This window comes from Mustela lutreola, chromosome 9, assembly GCF_030435805.1.
Source record: "Mustela lutreola isolate mMusLut2 chromosome 9, mMusLut2.pri, whole genome shotgun sequence".
Lineage (NCBI taxonomy): Eukaryota > Metazoa > Chordata > Mammalia > Carnivora > Mustelidae > Mustela > Mustela lutreola.
In genome coordinates, this window is record NC_081298.1 from 9,703,630 (window position 1) to 9,726,548 (window position 22,919).

At 48.8% G+C, this 22,919-nt stretch overlaps 1 protein-coding gene across 2 annotated transcripts; it reads left to right on the forward strand.

The window, feature by feature from the left end:
* The first annotated feature begins 1,639 nt into the window (after positions 1-1,639).
* SALL4 (spalt like transcription factor 4) lies at positions 1,640-21,360 on the forward strand. 2 transcript variants are annotated; one of them, XM_059133888.1, is made up of 4 exons: positions 1,640-1,981; positions 12,551-14,884; positions 15,997-16,277; positions 19,278-21,360. In XM_059133888.1, exons 1-4 carry the CDS (start codon positions 1,726-1,728, stop codon positions 19,695-19,697), a joined length of 3,291 nt encoding a protein of 1,096 aa, XP_058989871.1. In that variant the 5' UTR covers positions 1,640-1,725; the 3' UTR covers positions 19,698-21,360. The 2 variants fall into 2 exon arrangements, with proteins under 2 accessions (XP_058989871.1, XP_058989872.1); XM_059133889.1 differs by having other exon boundaries at positions 12,551-13,564.
* Positions 21,361-22,919: the final 1,559 nt, after the last annotated feature.

Below are 22,919 nucleotides of genomic sequence, written 5' to 3' on the forward strand. Positions count from 1 at the left end.
GAGTTGTACATTCATTTAGGTCTGTCAATTACATCTCCTGCCACGCCATGTTAACCAGAAAAGGTGTTGGGAATATAAGTAAATTAGTCAGCAAGGCAGGTGTTAATTGGTTTTTTTACTCAGTATGAGAATTCTAAACAGCTTCCATATATTGTTAAATCCAATCCTTCACCTTCCCAAATTTGGCCATTGACCGCAAATCTTTTTTGCTTTAGGGGACTTACATAAAACAATGCAAAACATTTTCAAGCAGAGACTCAAAACTGGAGGTTAACCTTCTTTCAGTAAGCTTTTATTGACGGTCATGAGTATCAAGAAGATTATCAAGCTGATTTATTTTCTGCCTTGGGATGTCCAAACACCCAGGTGAATGTATTTATGAGCCCAGCATTCTATTTTGCTTGCATTTCTGATGAGCCTACAAGAAACTCTTACAAGCTGGGAACCTGATGTATAACTAATCGAGAAAATGCAAGGCACAAATGTGGATGGTTTACAGTTCTCTTACGATGAAGTAAATACCAAATAAAGAGGCAGGCCCAGAGGCGTCACGGAAACACCAATCAGAGACTTAGAAGCCTGAAAATTTCATCATTTATTCAACATTTATTGAGCATTTACATTTGCAAGGCAGTTAGTGGAATTAAGTATAGAGATTTACTGTATCGATCTATATATGCATGTAATATTACACACACACAATTTTAGAAAATGCCAGGTATCCCCGTGTCAGGGTGATGCAGTCACTTTGAACTCTCCCTTTTCCATAATGAAGTCTGTATTGCACAAAATTCCAATAATGATTAGTTTAGTGACACCCAGTCACCCTGACACACTACTCTACTATTTCAGGGGAGATACAAAAAAGCATTGTCTCAGCAATAAAATAGGATGTTATCAGACATTTATGGCTTGTGGGGAAAAAATGCAATTGCTTGCTGTTTTGATATTATCTCTGGCTAGCTATACTGGCCTTTAATCTGCTTTTTCTGTATTTAGTATCCAGTCATTTTAGAGTAAAAATAAGCCCCCAAACCAAAAACCAAGGTCGCATGGTCACAACAAACCAATCCTTGTGAATATGAACCCTGGGGCTATTATTTAGCATTTAAAGGAAATAAACCATGGTGAGAGCATAATCTGAAATTTTGGAAATTCCAAGGCCACTTTAAGAGGTGAGATGGATTGGGAAGGTTGAATAAACCACCATTTTCACTCTTCTTCGGGCATCTCGAAATTCCGTTTAAACATTTCAGTCAAAAATAAGATGGAAGGAGACATGTATCCCATCTCAGTTTTTTGTTTGTAGGTTTTTGGGTAGATGTAAAAATTCGGAACCAAACTACTCCCCAGAAAACTACCTCCCCACCCCGGCTTGCGCGGATATCAATCTTACAAAAGTAATTTTTGGAGCACACGACCAAATGCGCTCGTCCCCAAACTTAGACGGACGCTCCTAGTTTTTAATAAGCACACAATTATTTTTATTCTTCTCTCCAAGGACTCCGATAGCTGGAGCGAGAATGGGTCCCCCTCCGATTTCGTGCCCGATCCAGCCAATCTGAGCCCGGATGCTAATTAGTTGCGCTCCCCCGATGAACACGCCTTTGTCGCACGTAGGGCCGGACTACAAAGCCCAGAATGCCTCGCCCCTCCCTGATCAATGAGGGCTTATTTAAATGATCTCTGAGGTCTTGGACCCAGGCCAATCAGCTGTCAGGGCTCATGATAAATCGCAATGCATTATTGATAATAATAATTACTGGGACATGCGCGTTCCGGCCGAAGGGGGGTAAATTTCCTAACTCCAGGAATTTGTGGCGGCTCTCCAGGCGGCCCGATGCTCGCACCATGTCGAGGCGCAAGCAGGCGAAACCCCAGCACATCAACTCCGAGGAGGACCAGGGCGAGCAGCAGCCGCAGCAGCCGGCCTCGGAGTTTGCAGATGCGGCCCCAGCGGCGCCGGCGGCGGGGGAGCCGGGTGAGTAGGGCTGGGGGCGCGCGCCGGGGGCGGGCAGGTTTCCGGACGTTCGCTGGACCCTCGAAGGCGCGAGCTTCGGGGAGCTAGCGGCTTCCAGCGCAGATTCTGGAACCAAGATTTGGGGTCTCAGTTCTAGGGAAGGCACGCTCGTCGTCCCCCGCCCCCCCGCCCTTGTTAATTTTACACTTTACCTCTTCCCTCTCTTGTGTAAGTTTCACCCCCAGGTCTCGCTCCTCTTGTTGTAAGATTGACCCCCCCCCCCCCGCCGTGTCCCTCATTCCTGAAAGGTTACCTACTCGTCCCTTGCCCCCTCTCTTAATTGGTTCCACTCCCCTCGCTAGTTACCTCCCCCCCACTTGTAACTTAGGTTCCCCTCCTCCCTCCCTGGCGTCGCTTTTAAAAGAAAGACCCCGGGGGTCCCCACCTTTTCCTTCACCCCTTGGGAGCTCTTCTAGGAGGCTGAAGGAGCGCGCCCCTGGAAGACCCCCCCCTGGGGGGGGGAGGGCGATCTGTTGCACGCGCCCCTCCCGGGCCAAGCGGGGGGAGGGGGCGCGACCTCTCCCCATCTCCGGGAGCTGGGGTGCGGGCCACCCGCTGAGGGGATTGGAGGGCCCGAAGAGGTGCGGGAGAAGGGCACAGTATTTCCCTTTTAAAAAATTTCCTTAGGGCTTTGGCTTTTTCTCCTCGGTCTTTGCCGCCTGCCGATCTTCGCCCTAACCTTTCGGGGCCTGACCTCCAGCCATCTTTGATTTCCGACTTCCTAAAAATAACCGCGGCCAGCCGGAGGGGTGCAGGCCCCCAGGGGCCGGGGTCGCGGGCGCGCGGCAGCTCCTCTGGGGTGCACCAGCCTGGAATTTTGCGGGGCTTTCCTGCGGCGCCCGGCTTTCCAGAAGCGCGCCCCGGGGGCCAGGGGGGGAGAGGTCGGGCCAGGTCTGGGCGGTCGCGGCCAGGGCGAGCTCCCGGGGCTGACCCGCCCCACGCTTCCGCGGCGAGCGTCTCCGGGGTCGGGAGGCGTTCGGGACCCCAACCCCGCCTGGAGCGGCCGGGCAAACTCCCCTCCTCCGGGTCACTTAACCGAGGAGGTTGTAGGAGCGAGTTGATTTCCCCCTATCTCCCCTCCGTCCCGGCCCGCCAAATTGTCGCCTGATAAGTTTTTAGCTACGCGTGGGGGGAGGGGGCGTTGTTAATCTCGTCTTGGGCCTTGCGGATCGTTTCCCCTTTTCTCCCCGCCTGCTTTCTAATTTCTCAGCCGCTGATGGGGGTGTGCACTGCTGTCCCAGACACTCCAAGCCGTAACTCCGGTAGGAAGGCTGCGCTCCGTTTTTGCTACCTCCCCCTTTTTGGGGGTAGGGAATGCATTATGTTGCCCAAATTTATAATAGGTTAATGTAAACCCCTGCCCCCCCCATAACATTTTTTTTTCCAGGGCAAATTAAATAGATCGTCTTGACGAGAGGCGGCTGTGCATTTTCGGGGCGTCTGATGGTCAGGGCTGCCGGCACCCGAGGTCCCAGGAGGATGGACTCTCTTTGTGCCTCGGGTTGGGGGGGGTGGGGGGGGAGAGCATGGAGAGGCTTCGTCGGTCGCCTGGCCCACCTGGAACAAAAGGGTTAACCCTCCGCCCGCCCGCTTCCTCCCGAGAGGAGGGGCGAGCTCCGGGCTCTGACCCCTCCCCTGGTTCAGCTCTAACCTCCCCATTCTCGTACCCCCTTGGTTTTTGGTGGGCGCACGCAAGTGGTGCTTTTGGTGGTATTCGGCACCTTTGCGGGGAGCTTGTTACACGGCGGCTTCTTAAATTACGCTGGTTGGAGTGTACAGTCAGTTACCCGGGGCTGGGCTTAGGATCTCAGGCCTGACTGTGCGCCCGCTTCCACGATTTGGGCGGCGGGGGTGGGGGGCGGTTGGTTCGCTATTGATCGCTGGGTTTGGAGCGGACCGCCGAGTTGCGCGCGGGCGCCCCCTGGAGGCCCGACCTGGAGCCGCACGCTTTGCTGAGAGGCGGGTCCCCTCACAGGTACCGGCTCACACCTGAAGGGTGGGACGGGTTGGGGGGGGGCGGGGATGGAGAGCGCCGGGTTGGGCCGAAGGACGGGCGCCCTTGGGGACTCAGACCAGTTCCTTGCCGGAGCCCTAGCTGTACCTGCTATTCTTTGCCAAGTGTTTGGAATTCTTGCAAAGAATTCCTTAGTCCTCAAATGTATTTGCAGAATCTTCCATTACCACCATGGGACAGAAGGTAGTTTCCTCAAGCAGTACGTTTTAACGGCTGCAGTTTGCATTTGAGCAGCCTGTTATGTGTGTATCTATCTATATATTATATCTATGTAGCTATAGGGAGAGATAACATGGATCTATATAGGTAGATGTGTATATACTGATAGATATGTAGATATGTATAATTTTTTTAAAAACTAAGATTGGGCCAGTCCTATTTTTGCAAAACCAGTTTGAGATCCTCTTGGAAAGAATGCAGTTCTTGGGGCGTCTGGGTGGCTCAGTTGGTTAAAGCCTCTGCCTTCAGCTCAGGTCATGATCCCAGGATCCTGGGATTGAGCCCCACATCAGGCTCTCTGCTCAGCGGGGAGCCTGCTCCCCACCCCTTTCCTACTTGTGATCTCTCTCTGTGTCAGATAAATAAATAAAATCTTTAAAAATATATAGTTTTGAGGAAAATGGAGTTTGGAGATCAAAACATCTGCAGGTGGGCAGTGGACTCACGCTACATACAGGAAAATTAGCATTTTCTCAAAAGCCCTTTGTGCTAAACTGGATTACAACCATCAACGATTAAGATCCCCAAGTTTCAAACAGCTGCCTAGCCCCAGTTTCTAAACCGAAATGACCTCCTCTGGCTGTAATGATTTTGAGAAGAGGGCCCTTGGAAATCCCTATTTTAATTGCGGGAGAGAGGGAAATCTCCTGGATAGTGGCTTGAATGTTGCAGGCCGACCCTCTGTGTTCCCATCTTAGTTTCTGATAGAGAAAGGGGCTCCCGCTTGCCGGTAGCCCCTTTTGTTCCGTTAAAAATAAATTGCACAAGTCCCTACGTGGTCATTTCAGCCTCCCCTGGCTTCCTCATGGTGGGGGGGGCAGTTGGGGAGCCATCTTGGGAGGCAGGAGAAGGAGTTAGGACTTCCTCTTTTTGAATAAAGTTAGTGTTCTGGTAAGGTTTTAGAGATGACCGTTCCTGTCTGGTTATATGACTTTCAGCTGTGTAATCTGGAGACCTCGATTTCTCTGAGCTTTTGAATTTTTCTTTTATACAGTGGGGGTGAAGATCATTTCAACCGCCGAAGACCCACTATGTGCTGGGAATGTGATTTGTAATCAATTTTGTTCAGCATAACAGTGTTTCAGTTTTATTTCTTCCATCGAGATTGTCCAGAAGTGCCCATTGAGATGATTCTGTGGTTCTTAACTGTAGCCTACTGAGTGCCAGTGACGAGGCTGGGGACCTCTAGTACGCTATCTTTAATTCTCATTTGCACTCATTTTAGAGTAAACAGTAGCCCCGGGTTGAAATGGCTTGCTCCTGGTTGGTTTCAGCCTTTTGCTCCGAATCCACTGAGCTGTTTATCATGATCTGACTCGGGTTGGTTTTGAGATGGGATTTTCCATCAGTTCCTTTGATGAAGGAGCCCTGATGAGTGTTTAGTTGGTGGAGTTTGACGATCTCTCCTCCCTTTTAATGTTTGAGATTTGCCTTTTCGGACTTAGATTAAGGGGTCTTTGGGGAGGAGACTTGGAAATAAAAAAAAAAAAAAAACAGTGTTTGCATGTCATGCTCTGGGCCTTAGTGCCCTGGAAAAATCATGGGGAAGAGTTCAAAAAGTTCCCCCTTTATCAACCCTTTACCTGTTGTACTTTTGATTTTTTTTAAAAGAAAGCATCTATACCATTTTAAAAGTGTGGATGGAAACAAGTATGGCAATGCTAGTTACCCCCCCCCCCTTTTTTTCAAATGAACTTCTTGACCGTTGGTCTTTTGTTGAGGGGAGACAGTGCTCTGTGGAAAGGGACAACACAAACCCCTGCCTGCATGGAGTTTACAGGTTTGCTTAAAAGAATAACTCCCAATTCTTCTGGAAAATAGGATCTATCTCTTAATGTGTAAATAGCAGAACCCAGACACATTAACAGCTGTTACAGCCTCCTTTGATTCTTTTACTGTTTCTCCTTCTCAGCACAGTCTCTGAATTTTGATCAACACTGTTCTGAAATAAGTTTTTAGCTTTTCATTAAGTAGAACTTAATTATAGCTTTAATCAGCTATCTGTGAATCGAGTTAAAGCCTTGTTAGTAAATGTTTCTGGGTTTCTGAATTGAGATGTAAAATTAAACTGGTAAATGGCCACTTTCTTTCAGCCAGTTCAAAGGACATCTCTTTTCCTTTTGTTTTTTTGGTAAGCAATTATCCTGACGGTGGGGGAGGGTAGAAGATACTGTATACTTTATGTAAATCTACTCATTGTGGTTCTTTTTAATATAGAACTGGGGGAGAGGAAAATAAGCTGGAGTCAATGCTTTTCTCAAGATTATACTGGTTTTATTTTTTAAGCATTTTGGAGTTCGCAGAGTTTGATTGGCTTCTGGTAGATGAGCTTTTCTTCTACACAATAGTAAGAGTATTTTCTATCCATTTGGCAGTGATTGAATCTAAGACCCCTGCTGGGTTTACTGCATTCTTCCAACTTATTGGATAACTAGATGCTGAGAGATAACATTCCTAAAATTCGGAGTGGGGGTGGGGTGGAAAGATGGAAGAATCTCTCTGAACTTTGCCTTTTTCCCTTTTGGGAAGGGGTAACTTAAGCGTAGCAGGCAATTGTCCATAACCCACTCCTCTTAACTCCCCAGCAAATAGGGCTTCAGTGTTGGCTCGTGGTGGTCTGGATGGAGAAGGTCGTTTTACTGCACATGCGTTCAGAGCTGCTCTGTTTTAAGACTCAAGTGGGATGTTGCTGGCGTTGTATCCAGCCCACAGAAGAGGCCAGCCTGTGTATACAGGGACGGCAAGCTGGTATTCAGGTTGTAAATCACTCTTGGAAACTGTTAGATCCTTCTGGCTGGGGGGGGCGGTTAACCTTTTTTGTGCCATAGCTTCCTTCTCCACAGAGCGTATTTCAGTGCAAAGAGTAAAAAACACAAACACCAAGGAAATAGATTGCACTGAAACACAGTTATCAAAACCAAAAAACATTGGTGATAGAATAATGTGCTTCTTTATGAACGCATTAAAAAGATGAGCACAGCTGTTCAGGTAACCCAGAATTTCCAGTAAGGCAGCAGCATTAACATCATAGGAAAAGATTGGCTTTCTGTGACGAAGTCGCAGGTTCTGCAAGTACCACTGTGGTGTCTCTCCAACATTTGTCATTGAAAGTCAGATACTAAATTTTAGTTGAGATTAGTGAAAATAAAGATCTCATTTTTGTTTCTTACCTAATTTCATGGACTTCAGTTTAAAAATGCTGGTTTAGAAACGGCTTTCTCAATGAAGGAATATTGTCCCCAAGGGGGTGAACTTTTCTTTTTTTAAGATTTTATTTATTTGACAGATCACAAGTAGGCAGAGAGGCAGGCAGAGAGGGAAGCAGGCTCCCCGCTAGGCAGAGAGCCCGACGTGGGGCTCAGATCCCAAGTGCCCCCTTTTCAAAATTTTTTGGGGGTGTGTGTGAACATTTTCTTGAGGGGATGGGGACAGAAAACTTGATGTACAGTGGATTTTGGCCTTCCTGAAGGACCACACTGCACATACAGATATACAGTATATTTGTGGTATTAAAGTTTCATGGCAAGGGAGGAGAGGTAGTAGTTAAGAAAGCTCTAAAAGCCTCTGTAGAAGGATGAAATTAAAAAAAAAAAAGTGAGAAACTGCTCTAGAAGAAGCAATGATAAATGAGGCCCCTAAGTTTAGCGCCCTTCTTGATGGTACTTAAGAATACAATCCCTGGTCGTCTTTTCCTGGTGAACAGATTCTTACCTTGAGCCACTTAATTCTGTCTGAGCCTCAGTTTGCACATCTGCAAATTGGGCCTGAGGACACTTGTCTAATGATGTGGCTGCAGAGATGAATGGGTTAAGGGAGCATGTGTTTTGCTGGAGGGTGGGGTGGTTCCCCTTACAAACCTGGATGGTATTCTTGCATGTGGCTTTACTGGAGATTTCCAGAAGTTAACAATGGTTGAGTCTAAGGGTTGAAACATGCTAATGAAAAAGAAACCATAGTACAAAGGTTGACCCTTGTAAAATGTTCTCTCCCCCCTCAGTCCCCAGGCCCACACTCCCAAGAGGTAGTACGCAGCCCTAGTTTCTCTTACTATAGACCGAGGATTTTCCACGTACATATTTGTGTCTTTATCCACAAAGGCAGTGGGACCGCAGATCTACACCCCGTTCTCTTCCTCCTCTTGAAATAAATCTGGGGCGGTTGCCCTCTAGAACACCACAAGTAAGAGATCTGCTTTATTTTTTTGTAGGCTACAGATGAATCCCTTTTTCTCTGTGCCCTGACTTCATTTAACCAGAGCCTTCCTGCTTGGCCACAGAGTGTACCTGTTTTTGTTTCTGCTGTTTGTTAGTAAGAGAAATGTATCCTTATTTCATAAAGTGAATTCCTAACAAGGGTCAGAGGAGAACTGCTGGGGAACCAACCTGATGTTGCTGCGTGCTGAGTGCTGCGGAAGGAACTGTATCTTTCTCTCTTCTGTGCACCTCCCGGTAGGGTGTATTTCCCTGCCAAGGGAAACTTGTTAAAAGTTGTCCTTTTTAAAGTTCTTGACACATAATTGCCAGAATTGCTTTTCCAGAAAGAGTGCTACATAACACTGCCTCTGACACCTCACTCCTAGTCCTGGGAAAGTAGGGGGATAGATACTGACTGTATTCTGGGAATTGACAAATATTTTTAACTTGACTTGAAATATGGCTGGGATTGGGAATTTAACCTGTCGAACACCTGGAGGGTAGCAGGGATGTGTTTTGTACTAGCGCCTTTGTTTTTTTTTTTTTTTTTTTTTTTTAAGATTTTATTTATTTATTTATTTATTTGATGGGGACATAGACAAGCAGGGGGAGTGGGAGAGGGAGAAGCAGGCTTCCTGCTAAGCAGGTGGCCAGGTGCAGGGCTTGATCCTGGGATGCTCGGATCATGATCTGAGCTGAAGGCGGACGCTTAACGATGGAGCCACCCAGGTGCCCCTGTGTACTAACTTTTCAAGTGACTTCCAGGAGTTCCAGAAAGATTGTAGTAGCATGTGTCCGCGTCCCTTTCCCCTTCTTGCCAACCTGACCCCTCAGGCTTTTCTGTCCTTCCTGGGGTGTCTTTGAGAGGAGAGATAGTTGCAGTCTCAACAGAAGAAACATGATGGTAGGAAGTGAAGGAAGGAGGGAAGTTGTGGGGCTGCATGCCTGGGTTTTAATATTGGCCCTGCCCTTTATCACCTGTGTTACTTTGGGCAAACTGATACCCTCTGTGCCTCGGTTCCCCCTCTGAAATACAACGGCCCCTACCTCAGAGTTGTTAGAACCTGTGAGTTGTTTAGAATTACGCCTGGCAACATAGTATAAGTGCTCAGAAGTTAGCTATGACTAATTTTTAATTGTGTTGCCTTGGGCAAGGCACGATCCTTCAGTTTGTTTCTCTCGTTTGTCAGTGGGGCAGGTAATTTAATAGATTGGGTGAGTATAGTAGGGGGCACCTAGAGGTCCCCGGTCCGACCTGCAGACAGAACATCATGGTCATCATTTCACCACCGGTCGGATCCCTAGCTGCCCTGTGGTGTGCCCAGTAGGAGGTGGGATGTGTTGGTGAATGAGTTTGGCATTCAGTGATGGTGGTTAGAAAAGTTTTGTTCCCCAGTTTCCCAGCTAACCATGGGAGCCACTAGAGATAGAAGGGTGGAGAGAATAATGTTCACTGAACTCCACAGTATCTGCACCTTTCTTGCCAGGTTCCATCCAGGATGGCATCGGGCACATTAGTAAGTATTTCACACATTTGTTAAAAACTTCACTGAACCCAGGCATACCTGCCGCATGAGGTTGTCACAGTTATGCTTGTTTTGGGCAGATCCTGAAGAGTAAGGCTTCCATATCCAGCTTGTTCACAGGCAAGTGCTGGGTCAGCCCTAACCTACGCTCCCTACACTGGCGGGCCAGACCTGTTAGTAGTGGCTGTTGGCTCTTCGTCCCTGGCTCACCGCCAACCCACACACGCCTTACAAAACTTCGTAGCGCTAGGTCTGAAATTCATAAAGAATGGGCTTATGTAAATTTTAAAGAATTACTTTTTGAAAGCCGGAAATCTGTAGATCTTCTCAAGAGAAACACACTTTCCTGGGACACCTGCGTGGCTGTCAGTTAAGTGTCTGACTTCAGCTCCGTCATGATCCCAGAGTCCTGGGATGAATCCCGCATCCGACTCCTTCCTCAGCAGGGAGCCTGCTTCTCCCTTTGCCTGCTGCTTGCCCTGCTTGTGCTTACAACTCTTCTCTTTCTGGCAAATAAATAAAATCTTAAAAAAAAAAAAAAGGAAATAAACTTTTCTTTCAAGATCACTTCCACCCCCATTCTGTGCAGGACGTCCTCAGTCAAACCCCCATGGTTTTAGGGACTGTAATCACCCAAGAAGGAGTTGAGAGGCAAAATATATTAGTTTGCTTTAAAAAGTAATAATTTATTTAAATGTGAGATGTATCCTTCTCGGCCTCTCTTCCATCCATTTGTACATTTCAGACATGTTGTATTTTAAACAAAAGTGGTCACATTTTATGTATTTTTCTGCAGCCTGTTTTCTTTCACCTAACTTCGTCTCCATGTGAGAGCATCCAGAAGTTAACGCCATTTCTGCTGTATGGCTGAATACAGAACATTTAACATTTCTGTTTAAAAACAAACAAACCAAAACTGTTCTTAGATGGATCTTTGTATACATGTGCAATTATCTGTTGGTTTAGATCCTGACTCTGAGGTATACCTCTGGTTTCTCCGAGGGGGAGTGTACCTACAATTGGATAGCCAGGAAATGAGAACAGTAAAGTAGCTTGGGGGACTTTTCACCTGACTTCTTGTTTTTAGGACCCAGATGTCCAGATAAAAGCCACAGTCTCAAGATGGGCAATTTAATATGCAGGCTTCCATTAACCCTGAAGGGAATAGGACCCAATTACAAAAGAAATTTGGAGACCAGCCCAGAACAGGAAGGTGTTTGATTTTGTATATTTCATTTCAGATATATTATAGGAATAGAAGTTGCAAGTAGAAGTTGCAGCGAAACCCATCATTCTCATCCCCTTTCATTCCCCGGCTTCTCTTTTTACATAATGGCTTATTAATATAGTGTCCAGACCAATGAGACATTCCTCTAGTTTTTCATGATCTATAAGTATAAGATCATCAGAGTCTTTTTCCCTATGGTCACAGCCTTCTTTGAACATGAAATCTTTTGTCAGTGTCTCATGAAAATGTTCCTAGAATGGGGTGCCTGTGGCTCAGTCATGAAACCTCTGCCCTTGGCTCAGGTCATGATCACAGCGTCCTGGGATCGAGCCCTGCATCGGGCTCCCTGCTCAGCGGGGAGTCTGCCTCTCTGTCTAGCTCCCTTGTGCTTGGTTTTCCTCTTCCGCTATATCTCTCTTGTCATAAATAAGTAAAAATCTTCTTTAGTGTCTGCCTTTTTTTTTTTTTTTTTAAGTAAAAATCTTTTTTAAAAAAGAAAATACTCCTTGGACTATCCGCTTGGCCTTCCTGTGTAAATGGACCAGCGTGCTGTTCTCTGTATTTTCAGTGTTGGCCCCTTGGAACTGGGAAGGTGCACTCGTAATGCGGTTCCCTTTCAGCAGCCCTGGCGTGGGGATGAGCAGCTGTATTTTGGACGTTCCCAGTGTCACTTATATTCACTGCGTGAGACCCACTGGCCTTTGCAAGCTTGCTCTGAGTGGAGTGCAGAGCTCCAAGGGGATTATTTTAATAAAGAGAAGTTGTATGAATTTCCTAGGGTTTCCATAAACTATTGCTGCAAATTGGATGGCTTTTAAGCGTAAATTCAGGCGAATGGTTCTGGAGGCCGGACACCTGAAATTGAGGTGTCAGCGAGGGTGGCTTCCTTCTGGAGACGGGAGAAGGGTTTCAAGCCTCCTTTCTGTCTCCTGTTGGCTTCTGGCAGTCCTGGCTTAGAGCCCCGGTAATTCCTTCCTAGGGTCTTACTTGTTCCATCTCTCATTCCCTGTCTCTTCAAGAACATCAAGCAATGGGTTAGGGACTCTCCCAGTTAGATTTGTAAAGATCCTGCTCCCAGTAAGTTCACATGCACAGGTGCTGGGTATAAGGACTTGGACATACTTGGCCGCCCAGGGGGTGGGGTGGGGGGTGTAGATGGGAGTGGGCACAGTTAACCCACTACACAAGTGGTTAGTTGGTTCTGACCTCTGGAGGCCTAGTTCCCTTTTACAGTCTTCTGCCTGTTTGGACACAGGAAGATGTCTGTATGGTGAGTTGTGGTTCTTTGCTAGAAAGAGCCCCCGTGCCCCTTCTTAGGCATCATTCTTAGCTTGTGCTCTCTTGTCCCAGGTGCTCCCATGAACCCCCCGGGGAGTGGCAGTGAAGCCAGCAGGGATGGCCTGACCTCGAAGAGGACCCGTCGGGAGGAGACTCACATCTGCGAGAAATGCTGCGCCGAGTTCTTCAGCTTCTCCGAGTTCTTCGAACACAAGAAAAATTGCACTAAGAACCCCCCCGTCCTCATCATGAACGACAGCGAGGGGCCGGTCCCTCCCGACGACTTCTCCGGGGCTGGGCTGAGTCCGGGCAGCAAGGAGGGGCCCAGGGAGGACGGCGAGGGCGGAGGCTCGGGGGAGGCGAAGGAGAAGCTGGGCGCCGAGCCTGTCGTGTTCCTGAAGACCGAGGCCGCCCTGCCGGCCGCATCCCAGGACATAAGCTACGTACCCAAAGGCAAAGTGGCCAACACGAACGTCACTCTGCAGGCGCTGCGGGGCACCAAGGTGGCCGTGAACCAGCGGAGCGCGGACGCGCCGCCGGCCCCCCTGCCCGGCGCCAGCAGCATCCCGTGGGTCCTGGAGCAGATCCTGTGCCTCCAGCAGCAGCAGCTGCAGCAGATCCAGCTCACGGAGCAGATCCGCGTGCAGGTGAACATGTGGGCGTCGCACGCCCTGCACTCCGGCGCCGCGGGGGCCGACGCCCTCAAGACCTTGGGCAGCCACATGTCCCAGCAGGTGTCGGCGGCCGTGGCGCTGCTCAGCCAGAAAGCCGGAAGCCAGGGCCTGTCCCTGGACGCCTTGAAGCCAGCCAAGCTACCTCACGCAAACGTCCCTTCCGCCGGCGCCGGCTCCGCGTCCCCCGGGCTGGCGCCCTTCGCCCTGAAGCCAGACGGGACGCGGGTGCTGCCGGGCGTCATGTCGCGCCTCCCCGGCGCTTTGCTACCTCAGGCCCCAGGCTCTGTGCTCTTCCAGAGCCCTTTCTCCACGGTGGCCTTAGACCCGTCCAAGAAAGGGAAGGGGAAGCCACCGAACGTGTCCCCCGTGGAGGTCAAAGCCAAAGACGAGGCCGTCCTCTGCAAGCACAAGTGTAAGTACTGTAGCAAGGTTTTTGGGACTGATAGCTCCTTGCAGATCCACCTCCGCTCCCATACCGGAGAGAGACCCTTCGTGTGCTCGGTCTGTGGCCACCGGTTCACCACCAAGGGCAACCTCAAGGTGCACTTTCATCGACATCCCCAGGTGAAGGCGAACCCCCAGCTCTTTGCTGAGTTCCACGACAAAATGGCGGCAGGCAATGGCATTCCCTATGCACTCTCTGTACCTGTCCCCGTAGAGGAGGCGAGTCTCTCTTTAGACAGCAAACCTGTCCTTGTAACAGGGACCCCCAACCTAGGGCTACCTCAGAATCTCTCATCAGGGACTAACCCCAAGGACCTCTTGGGCGGCCCTCTGCCCCACGACCTGCAGCCCGGGCCTTCTCCAGACAGTGAGGATGGATCCCTGCTCCCTGGGGTGGGGCCACACCACAGTTCCCCGAGGGTTGGTGGCTTCCAAGGGAGCGGGACACCTGAGCCGGGGTCCGAGACCCTGAAATTGCAGCAGCTGGTAGAGAACATCGACAAGGCCACCACCGACCCCAACGAGTGTCTCATCTGCCACCGGGTCTTGAGCTGCCAGAGCTCCCTCAAGATGCATTACCGCACGCACACCGGGGAGAGGCCGTTCCAGTGTAAGATCTGCGGTCGGGCCTTCTCCACCAAGGGCAACCTGAAGACGCACCTCGGGGTCCACCGAACCAGCGCGTCCGTGAAGACGCAGCACTCGTGCCCCATCTGCCAGAAGAAGTTCACCAACGCGGTCCTGCTGCAGCAGCACATCCGGATGCACATGGGCGGCCAGATTCCCAACACGCCCCTGCCCGAGAGCCCCTGTGACTTCACGGGGCCTGAGCCCATGATGGTCAGTGAAAATGGTGGTGCGGGTGCCGTCTGTCAGGACGACGTTCTCGAAAGCATTGATGTGGATGAGGTCAGCCCCCAGGATGCCCCCGGGAGCTCCTTGAAGGTCCCCGTCCCTCTTCCCAGCGTCCACTCGGCATCCCCCACGCTCGGGTTTGCCGTGACGGCTTCCCTCGATGCCCCGGGGAAGGTGGGTCCTGCTCCTCTTGTCCTGCAGCGGCAGAACAGCAGAGAGAACGGCTCGGTGGAGAGTGATGGCCTGACCAACGACTCGTCGTCCTCAGTGATGGGAGACCAGGAGTACCAGAGCCGAAGTCCAGATGTCCTGGAGATGGCGTCCTTCCAGGCGCTGTCCCCAGCCAATAGCCAGGCAGAAAGCCTCAAGTCCCGATCTCCTGATGCTGGTGGCAAGGCAGACGGCTCCGAGAACAGCCGCACTGAGATGGAAGGTGATAGAGCTTTGGATTTAACTTAGGTCCATTTTGGGCACAAGGTCATCCAAAAGGAACCTGGGTTGAACTTGGCAAATGGACAGTGTGGCGTGTGCAGAGCAGCTCTTCTGTAGGGCAATTAGCCTCTCTGTGCTTCTGGGTGGAGGGGATTAGTAGCTGCCTCTGTCTGAGCACTGACATCCTTCTGTTGATGGTGGTTAATGCAGTTTGGGTATGGACAGCACACTTGCCAGTTTTTAACTTTTGTGGTTGAGCCCCAGGGAGACATTGGGTAATCTTACGGAAATGATCCAGTAGAAGAATGTGTTTGAGAAAGTAAGCGCTGCTTTTTGGCCACTGAGATAAGCCATAGTTCCTTGATTCTGAGGTCCCGTTCCCTACTGCAAGGTTCAAAGATTAATAATGGGGGGGGTGAGGAGGAGAATCTGACCCATTTTAAAATGCACATACAAAATGGGTGGGGTACCCGTTGATGTTAGCGGTGAAATGGGGGAACAGCTGCTGATAGAATGAAATAAACCTGGTGTCTGGGCATGCCTTTTTTTTTTTTTTGCTTGGCGGGGGCGGTGGGGGGAGTGTGTGGATATGGTGGGGGGGGCAGCAAAGCCAAGTTGATTGAGCTATAGCAAAGAGGTAGCACGAAGCTCCCAAGGAGGGAGGGGATCTGAGAAAGTTGCCCTCTGTGCATAAAAGATCGTTTTTTCTTAAAAAATAGTTTTTAGGTATTTACTTTTAAGTAAACTCGACACCCCACACCCAACATAGGTTTGGAACCCACTACCCGGAGATCAACAAGAGTCACAGTCCTCCACCCTCTGAGCCAGCCAGGCTTCCCTTAAAGATAACTTTTTATGCAGGAACTTGGAATTTTAGGTGTTTGTGTGTGGCCTGTACCCTGATGCCAGCATGGTGACTTCCCCCAAGTACTTGAGCTGTTCCTCCCTGGGCAGGTCGATGTGCCAGAGAGAAAGGCTGCGTCCGAGGTACACAGTTCGCAGAAGCGGTTCCCAGGCTCTCGGTGGGCAGCTGTCATCAGAGCTCTTTTGTGGTTTGAGAAGGCATGAATATGGGATGATAAAAGTCTGGGATTTCTTTTCTCTGGATACTAGGTCGTAGCAGTCTGCCATCGACATTTATCCGAGCCCAGCCAACCTATGTCAAAGTTGAAGTCCCTGGCGCCTTTGGTGGACCCACGACCATGTCCCCAAGCATGACGCCTTTGTTAACGGCCCAGCCACGCCGACAGGCCAAGCAGCACGGCTGCACACGTTGTGGGAAGAACTTCTCCTCGGCGAGCGCCCTGCAGATCCACGAGCGGACTCACACGGGGGAGAAGCCTTTCGTGTGTAACATATGTGGGCGAGCGTTTACCACCAAAGGCAACCTGAAGGTGCGTGTCTCGCGGGGGCGGGGGATGTTGAGCAGCAAGTCTTCATTGGTGTTCGTCCATCTGTGGCGGATTCTTCTGTTGAGAACAGTGGGATGGGGCACCTGGGTGGCTCAGTGGGTTAAAGCCTCAGCCTTGGGCTCAGGTCATGATCCCGGGGTGCTGGGATTGAGCCCCGCATCGGGCTCTCTGCTCAGCGGGGTGCTGTTTCTGCCTCTCTCTGTCTGCCGCTCTGCCTTCTTGTGCTCTGTCAGATAAATGAATAAAATATTTTTTTTATTTTAAAGATTTTATTTATTTATTTGACAGAGAGAGAGATCACAAGTAGGCAGAGAGAGAGAGAGAGGAGGAAGTAGACTCCCCGCTGAGCAGAGAGCCCGATGTGGGGCTCGATCCCACGACCCCAGGATCGTGACCTGAGCTGAAGGCAGAGGCTTTAACCCACTGAGCCACCCAGGCGCCCCCAATAAAAACAAAAACAGTGGGATACCATGTAGTCAAATCTCATAGCTGGCTCTCAAAATAAGCATCGGAAAGTATGTTTTCTCACATCACGATGCTGCTCAAAGTGGGGTATTTTGTGCCGGCTGTCTGAAATTGGTCATATACCGCCCCCCCGCCCCGATCTTAGCGACACATGAGATAGTAATGCATTTTGCAGAGGATGCTTTTCGAGGAATGGGACATGAAGTCTTTTGGATGTTTCTGTCTCAGTATAACATAGTAGTTACACGTAGGGTGGTTTTTCCCTGATGCTGGGGCAGACCGTGCCCTCTCTCTACAATCATACAGTACCTGGGCGAGATCCAGCCTGGAGACTGATGATGATACGTGGTGCATAGTGTAATGTGGTGTTGATAAGTCATTTAGCGTGTATGTGTACAGACTCGATGATGACCGTGTGTGTTGGTTTCTGTTTTTCCTGGTCTGCTGGGTTGAAGTAAGTAGCTGTGAATGAAGTGTATCTGGTAGCAAGTCTCCAGGTTATCAGTTGTGTTAAAACCCTGTGGCTGGGTCCTTTTAGAGAATGGCCTTGACTATCCTTAGATTCCACCCAGAATTTATCGGGGAGATGGCGAGGAGACTCGCCCACGTACGGACTAAAAGTGGCATGTGTAAGAACAAAGGATGGGAACTGGGGACCTGGGTTTTTTCCCCTGGCCCCACCTGGTGGTTTGGGTGAGATGTTCTCGGCTTTCTTCTTTATTTCTCTCCACGGGTAGACAGTTGAGTTGAATTCATTGTGGCTCAGGGGTTAAAACTTAGGTTTTTTTTTTTTTAAGATTTTATTTATTTGTCGGAGAGCGAGTGCACAGGCAGGGAGAGCAGCAGGAAGAGGGGAGGGAGGACCAGACTTGAGGCTGAGCAGGGAGCCTGATGAGGGACTGGATCCCAGGACCCGGGATCATGACCTGAGCTGAAGGCAGATGTTTAACTGACTGAGCCACCCAGGCGTCCCAAAACTTCAAGGCTTAATATACAGCCTTAAAGAGCTGTAAGATTGTATATCATTTAATTTAAAAAAATACACATACTACAAAAACAAGCTGTGTTTTGATTTTGTCATTGGTGAAAATGCCAAGGATGGAGCAGTAATACCAACTTCAGAAATCCAAAGCTTCAGTTAATTCCCAGGACCTGGGATCTGCCCAGGGAAGGTCTGGAGCTCCTTTTGCTGCACAAACGGCTTTGGGCAGATAATGGCTCCTTGTACCTGTTTCGCAGGCATGGGGATAATGGTAGTGACAATTTCAGAGTTGTCCTGGAGATTAAATGAGTTACATCGTAATGTGTTTCCAGTTAGGCGTGGAACGTCATAACAGCATAGAGCGCTGCAGAGCAGGTTATTCCTGAGCCCACTGGCAAGATAGCTACTAACTTCTGAGGGAGTTGGTGCGTTGAAATGAGGTGACCTGGGGCACCTGGAAGGCTCACTGGTTAAACATCTGCCTTCAGCTCTGGTTATGATCCCAGGATTCTGGGATCAAGCCCCGCATTGGGCTCCCTGCTTGGCAGGAAGCCTGGTTCTCCCTCTCTCACTCCCCCTGCTTGTGTTCCCTCTCTTGCTGTGTATTTCTCTGTCAAATAAATAAATAAAATCTTAAAAAAAAAAGAAAAAGAAATGAGGTGACCTGAGAAAATAGTGCCCACCGCATTTTTTTTTAAAGGGTTTTAGAAACTCAAAAGCCAGACAAGACCTGTATTTAGAAAAGGGGCTGAGTGGAAGGAGGTGCTATGATTTCTGTCATCAGGAGGTCTGCCACCCCAGAATGACCAGCATTCATTCCAACGGTGGCCTTCCTGTCACTGCCCCAGCGGGGCTTGCTTCTCTCTGATGACGATCGTTGATGATGATCATTGATGAAGCATGTGTTTGTAGATCAGTCCACGAGGGCAGCATCTGTTCTGTTCAAAAGTTAGTTTTCAGCTCGGGTTTTTACACAGGCTGCTTGGAGACCTCATGTGCAGTGAGAATTCGTCCTTACACACTTTGTCCAGTATTCCCCAATGGCATGGTTTTTGCAAAAAAGCTAATGTGAATAGATAACATAACCAGGATATTGACATGGATGCAATGTCCTGGTCTTAACGGATTTTCCCATTTTATTTGTACTCCATGTGTGCTTTTGTGTCAAGTTCTGTGCAGTGTTACTACCTGTGCAGGCTGGTTCTTCACAGATTTTAACTGTAGCACTTGAGAAGGCTTAGTACACAGGGTCCCTGTAGTTGTTTATGGGGACAGAATGGGAGCAAATGTCCCCCGCTTTGGTTGTCTTTACTTGCCTCCAGGCAGGAATGTGGGCCCATTGTTGCTAGATCTTGATTTTCATGCCCCCTTCCAACACCCCCCACCTCCAACACCCACCCCAGCAACCCCCAACACCAGAGAACATATACCTGAATTTTGAAAATGTTCCAGCCCATCTGCAGACGGATGAGCTTGCCAATATGCACGCCATCAAATCTGTTTTGGCGGAAACTTTTCTGTTTCTCTTCCCATAGGTCCATTACATGACCCACGGGGCCAACAACAGCTCGGCGCGCCGTGGGAGGAAGCTGGCCATCGAGAACACCATGGCTCTGTTAGGAACTGATGGGAAGAGAGTCCCTGAGATGTTTCCCAAAGAAATCCTGGCGCCTTCGGTGAACGTGGACCCCGTCGTGTGGAACCAGTACACCACCATGCTCAATGGAGGTCTGGCCATGAAGACCAATGAAATCTCTGTGATCCAGAGCGGAGGGATTCCTACCCTCCCAGTTTCCCTGGGGGCCAGCTCCATTGTGAACAACACCACGATCTCCAAGATAGATGGCTCCCAGTCAGCCATCAGTGCTGAAGTGGAAAAGCCAGGTGCTGCTGATGGCGTCCCCAAACACCAGTTCCCTCACTTCCTCGAAGAAAATAAGATCGCAGTCAGCTAAGCTCTAGGAGAGGAACGCTGATTGAAGGAGAAACGCAGGCAGAATGACCTCTGGAACTGTACTTTTCTCTCCCTTTTTTCAAAGAACCCATCTCCTCCTGTTTGTTTCTTACTGATGTGCAAATAATGTTTACAGTTGTGATCACAACCTCAGGCAAGTCCTACAATCAGATGTCAGTATGCTGCTTTGCAAAAAAAAAAAAAAAAAGAAAAAAAAAGAAAAAAATAAAAAAAAAATTTGAAAAAGGAAAAAAACTGAAAAAAAAAAAAAAAACCCCAAAAACCCAAAAGAAGAAAATACATACTAAAACAAATACAGACTAGAATTTCTTTAATTTTGGAAAGAAGCGGGTCTTGCAAAGTAGCTCTGTTACTTGGCGACAAACTGTATACATAAAAATCTTTGTACAACCGAGGGTAACTGTTTCCAAAGACTCTCCCTATTTCAAGTTGGAACTTACTGAACTACAATGGGAAAGACAACTGTTAGACTAATTCCTGGGGGGGGTTACTAGATACTTCCCTGGTGACTGTATGCGGGTACGTGGACGTGATCTGGCATCTCTGTTTAGGGACCTGTGTTTGACCACCAAGCCTCCTTCTCCTATCCTTCCTTCCTTTTTTTCCTGAATGTACTTTTTTTTTTTTTTAAAACTAAGGTTGCAGAATTAACAAAATTCCTTCAACCTTGGAACCTTAAATAGGATGCCCTCAAATGGACTACGTTTAGTCCGAAGGGAGTCAATGTGTGTTGCTGCTTATTTAAATAACAGTTCAGTTAGAGCCCCAAGAGTGCCAATGTACTGCCTTGCTTTCCAGATGCCTCCTTCCTGAGCCACCAGGAGAGGTGGGCAGCTGAGCAGGGACCCTCAGGTGACTTCATTTGGTTCGCCAGTGCCTACTCGATTGAAGAAGTTGGGTTTTCGTTCTAGAAGAAAGTCACAGAAGGGCATGTTCCTCATAGGTTCTCATACTAATTTGTACAAAAATGTCCTTGGTGCATTTTAATGCCAAGTTACTATGAAGATTGTTGAGTGTTGCATGAAGGCTACAAAGTTGGAACAGGCAAGTTCATGGGTGTGAAAGCTTTAATTTATCTACCTCATTTATTTTTTTATTTTTGTAGCCATAGCGTCTATTTTCCTATTTTTGACCGCTGAAGTGTTCTCATGTCTTAAACCTTGAGTTGATTAATGTAGTGAGAGCCGCCGGACATTTAAGATATTTTCTTGATTCTTTGGTTTTTGTTTTTTTGTTTTTGTTTTTTAACTCCCTCCCCTTTTTGTATATGGAATGATGAAACGTGCTCTCATGGTTCAAAAAGGAAGGAGAAAGACAGACCATAATGTCTGAGTGGAGAAATCTCCTGCTTTGTGGGGAAGTAGATCAAGACTGTTACCAAAAGTTTGTCTGTGTTATTGCACCTGACTTTTAGGATCCAAAAAAATTTTTTTTGCCACGTTGTGCCTTTCCTTCTGGAATTGTATGTTGAACACAATGCTAGTAACCTGTTTACACTGTGAAGTGGATATTGTTACAGAGAACATGCCAGAGCCTTTCTTACTGTTAAGTAATGCCCTTGTGAATGTATAATCTTTGGAGAAACCCTGTAGTTTTACCTGCTGATGCTGTCTTGTTGGAGAATAAATTTTGGATGGTTTTTTTTTTTTTTTTTTTTCCTTCCTTTCCCCCCACCACCAGGCATGTATGAGTTGTTCTGGTTCGTTTCTGCTCTAAACCTGAGAACTCTCATTTGGCCCTCAGGACCCTCCAGGTCCCAGAATCGAAGATATATGTGCATCTGGTTACATCCATTCTGTCCCCGTGTTCTCAAGTACACAGATAATTGCTTGCTGCTTGGCATCTTTCTTTTTAAGCCAAAAAGTTCTGTTAGAGTAAATTTATTCTAGGGAACTTCTACTTGTGACCACAGGAGGCTTACCATACCGAGATTCCTCCATGACTGCCCATCCTAATCTGGTATGAGTCACTGGGCAGAGAGAGACACCATTTCCTCCAGAACGGACTGCTGAGAATCACATAGGACTTGGCACTTTATTCCAAGGGAAGATTGCATGAGAGGATGGTGGAAGAAATATCCACTAGGGAGAGACAAGGGCAAGATGAGGTTAGTGTCCTACTGGGAAGGTACCCTGTTGTCTTACCTTTGCAGTGTTTCTCTTTGCAAACCCAGTGGGAAGTACCAGAGTCAGGCTTGAGAACCTTGCAGATACGGATGCGACCCCATCAGTGAACCGGTTCTCCTGACCGCCGAGGACGCTGGGGATTCCGTTCTCGTGGCCTTTAACCTGATGTGAGCCCGGCTTGGCTACCTCCTCGGGAGGTGGGTTCCTCTCCTCCCTGCAAGGGTTGTCCGTCCTTTGGCCTCAACTCATCTAAATTTGGAGTGAGGTGGGCATTGCATTTTCTCTGAAAGCAAGATTAACCCAGCTCTTAGATAATGGAAATGGAAGGATAAACCCTAATCACGCTGGGAAGTACTTACTTGGCTGAGAGGGGAAAGCAGGCTCCCTGCTGAGCAGAGAGCCCAATGCGGGCCTTGATCCCAGGACCCTGAGATCATGACCAGAGCAGAAGGCAGCGGCTTAACCCACTGAGCCACCCAGGCGCCCCTCGTAAACAGTCTTGCTCATCATTGAGGGATAGTGTTCCTCCTGGCCAGTTGACCTCGGAGAGCTTCCTACCGCAGGGATCGATGGGGCGAGGGTGGATGGTCCGAAGACGGACCCATGGGGCAACGTGGGTTGGCAGTGGTTTGCGTAAGTGTGCATTTCGTCTGTATGTGTGTTTTCTCCGCCCTGAGGTTGAAGCTACTTCTCCAGGTTGGGATGTGAGCGCGCCACGTAGAGTCTCGCTCGTTTCTGTTGAAGGAGCCAGTGTGTAAGCAGTGCAGGTGTCCCGAGACTTGGTCATTTCAGACCTGCCTACCTCTTGGTATTTCTGGGTTCCTTGTAGTCAGACTCTGTTGTTGAAACCTGATGGGAGATCGAAGGAAATGGCCGCTTACCCACTTGAAACTGTCACTTGTATCTCAGTGAGACGGGAGGGGGGGTGGGAATATACTCCGTATTTCCCCCGACCCTCTGCCTTCAGTTGGCACCCCTAGAACCTGTCAGAAAAGCGTTCTGGGAAAGGAACTGGTGCTTTGTTGTAGTCGTGTTTGTAGAGAGGGTCTGGGGAAGGTTAGAGGAGGCCCCTTGCT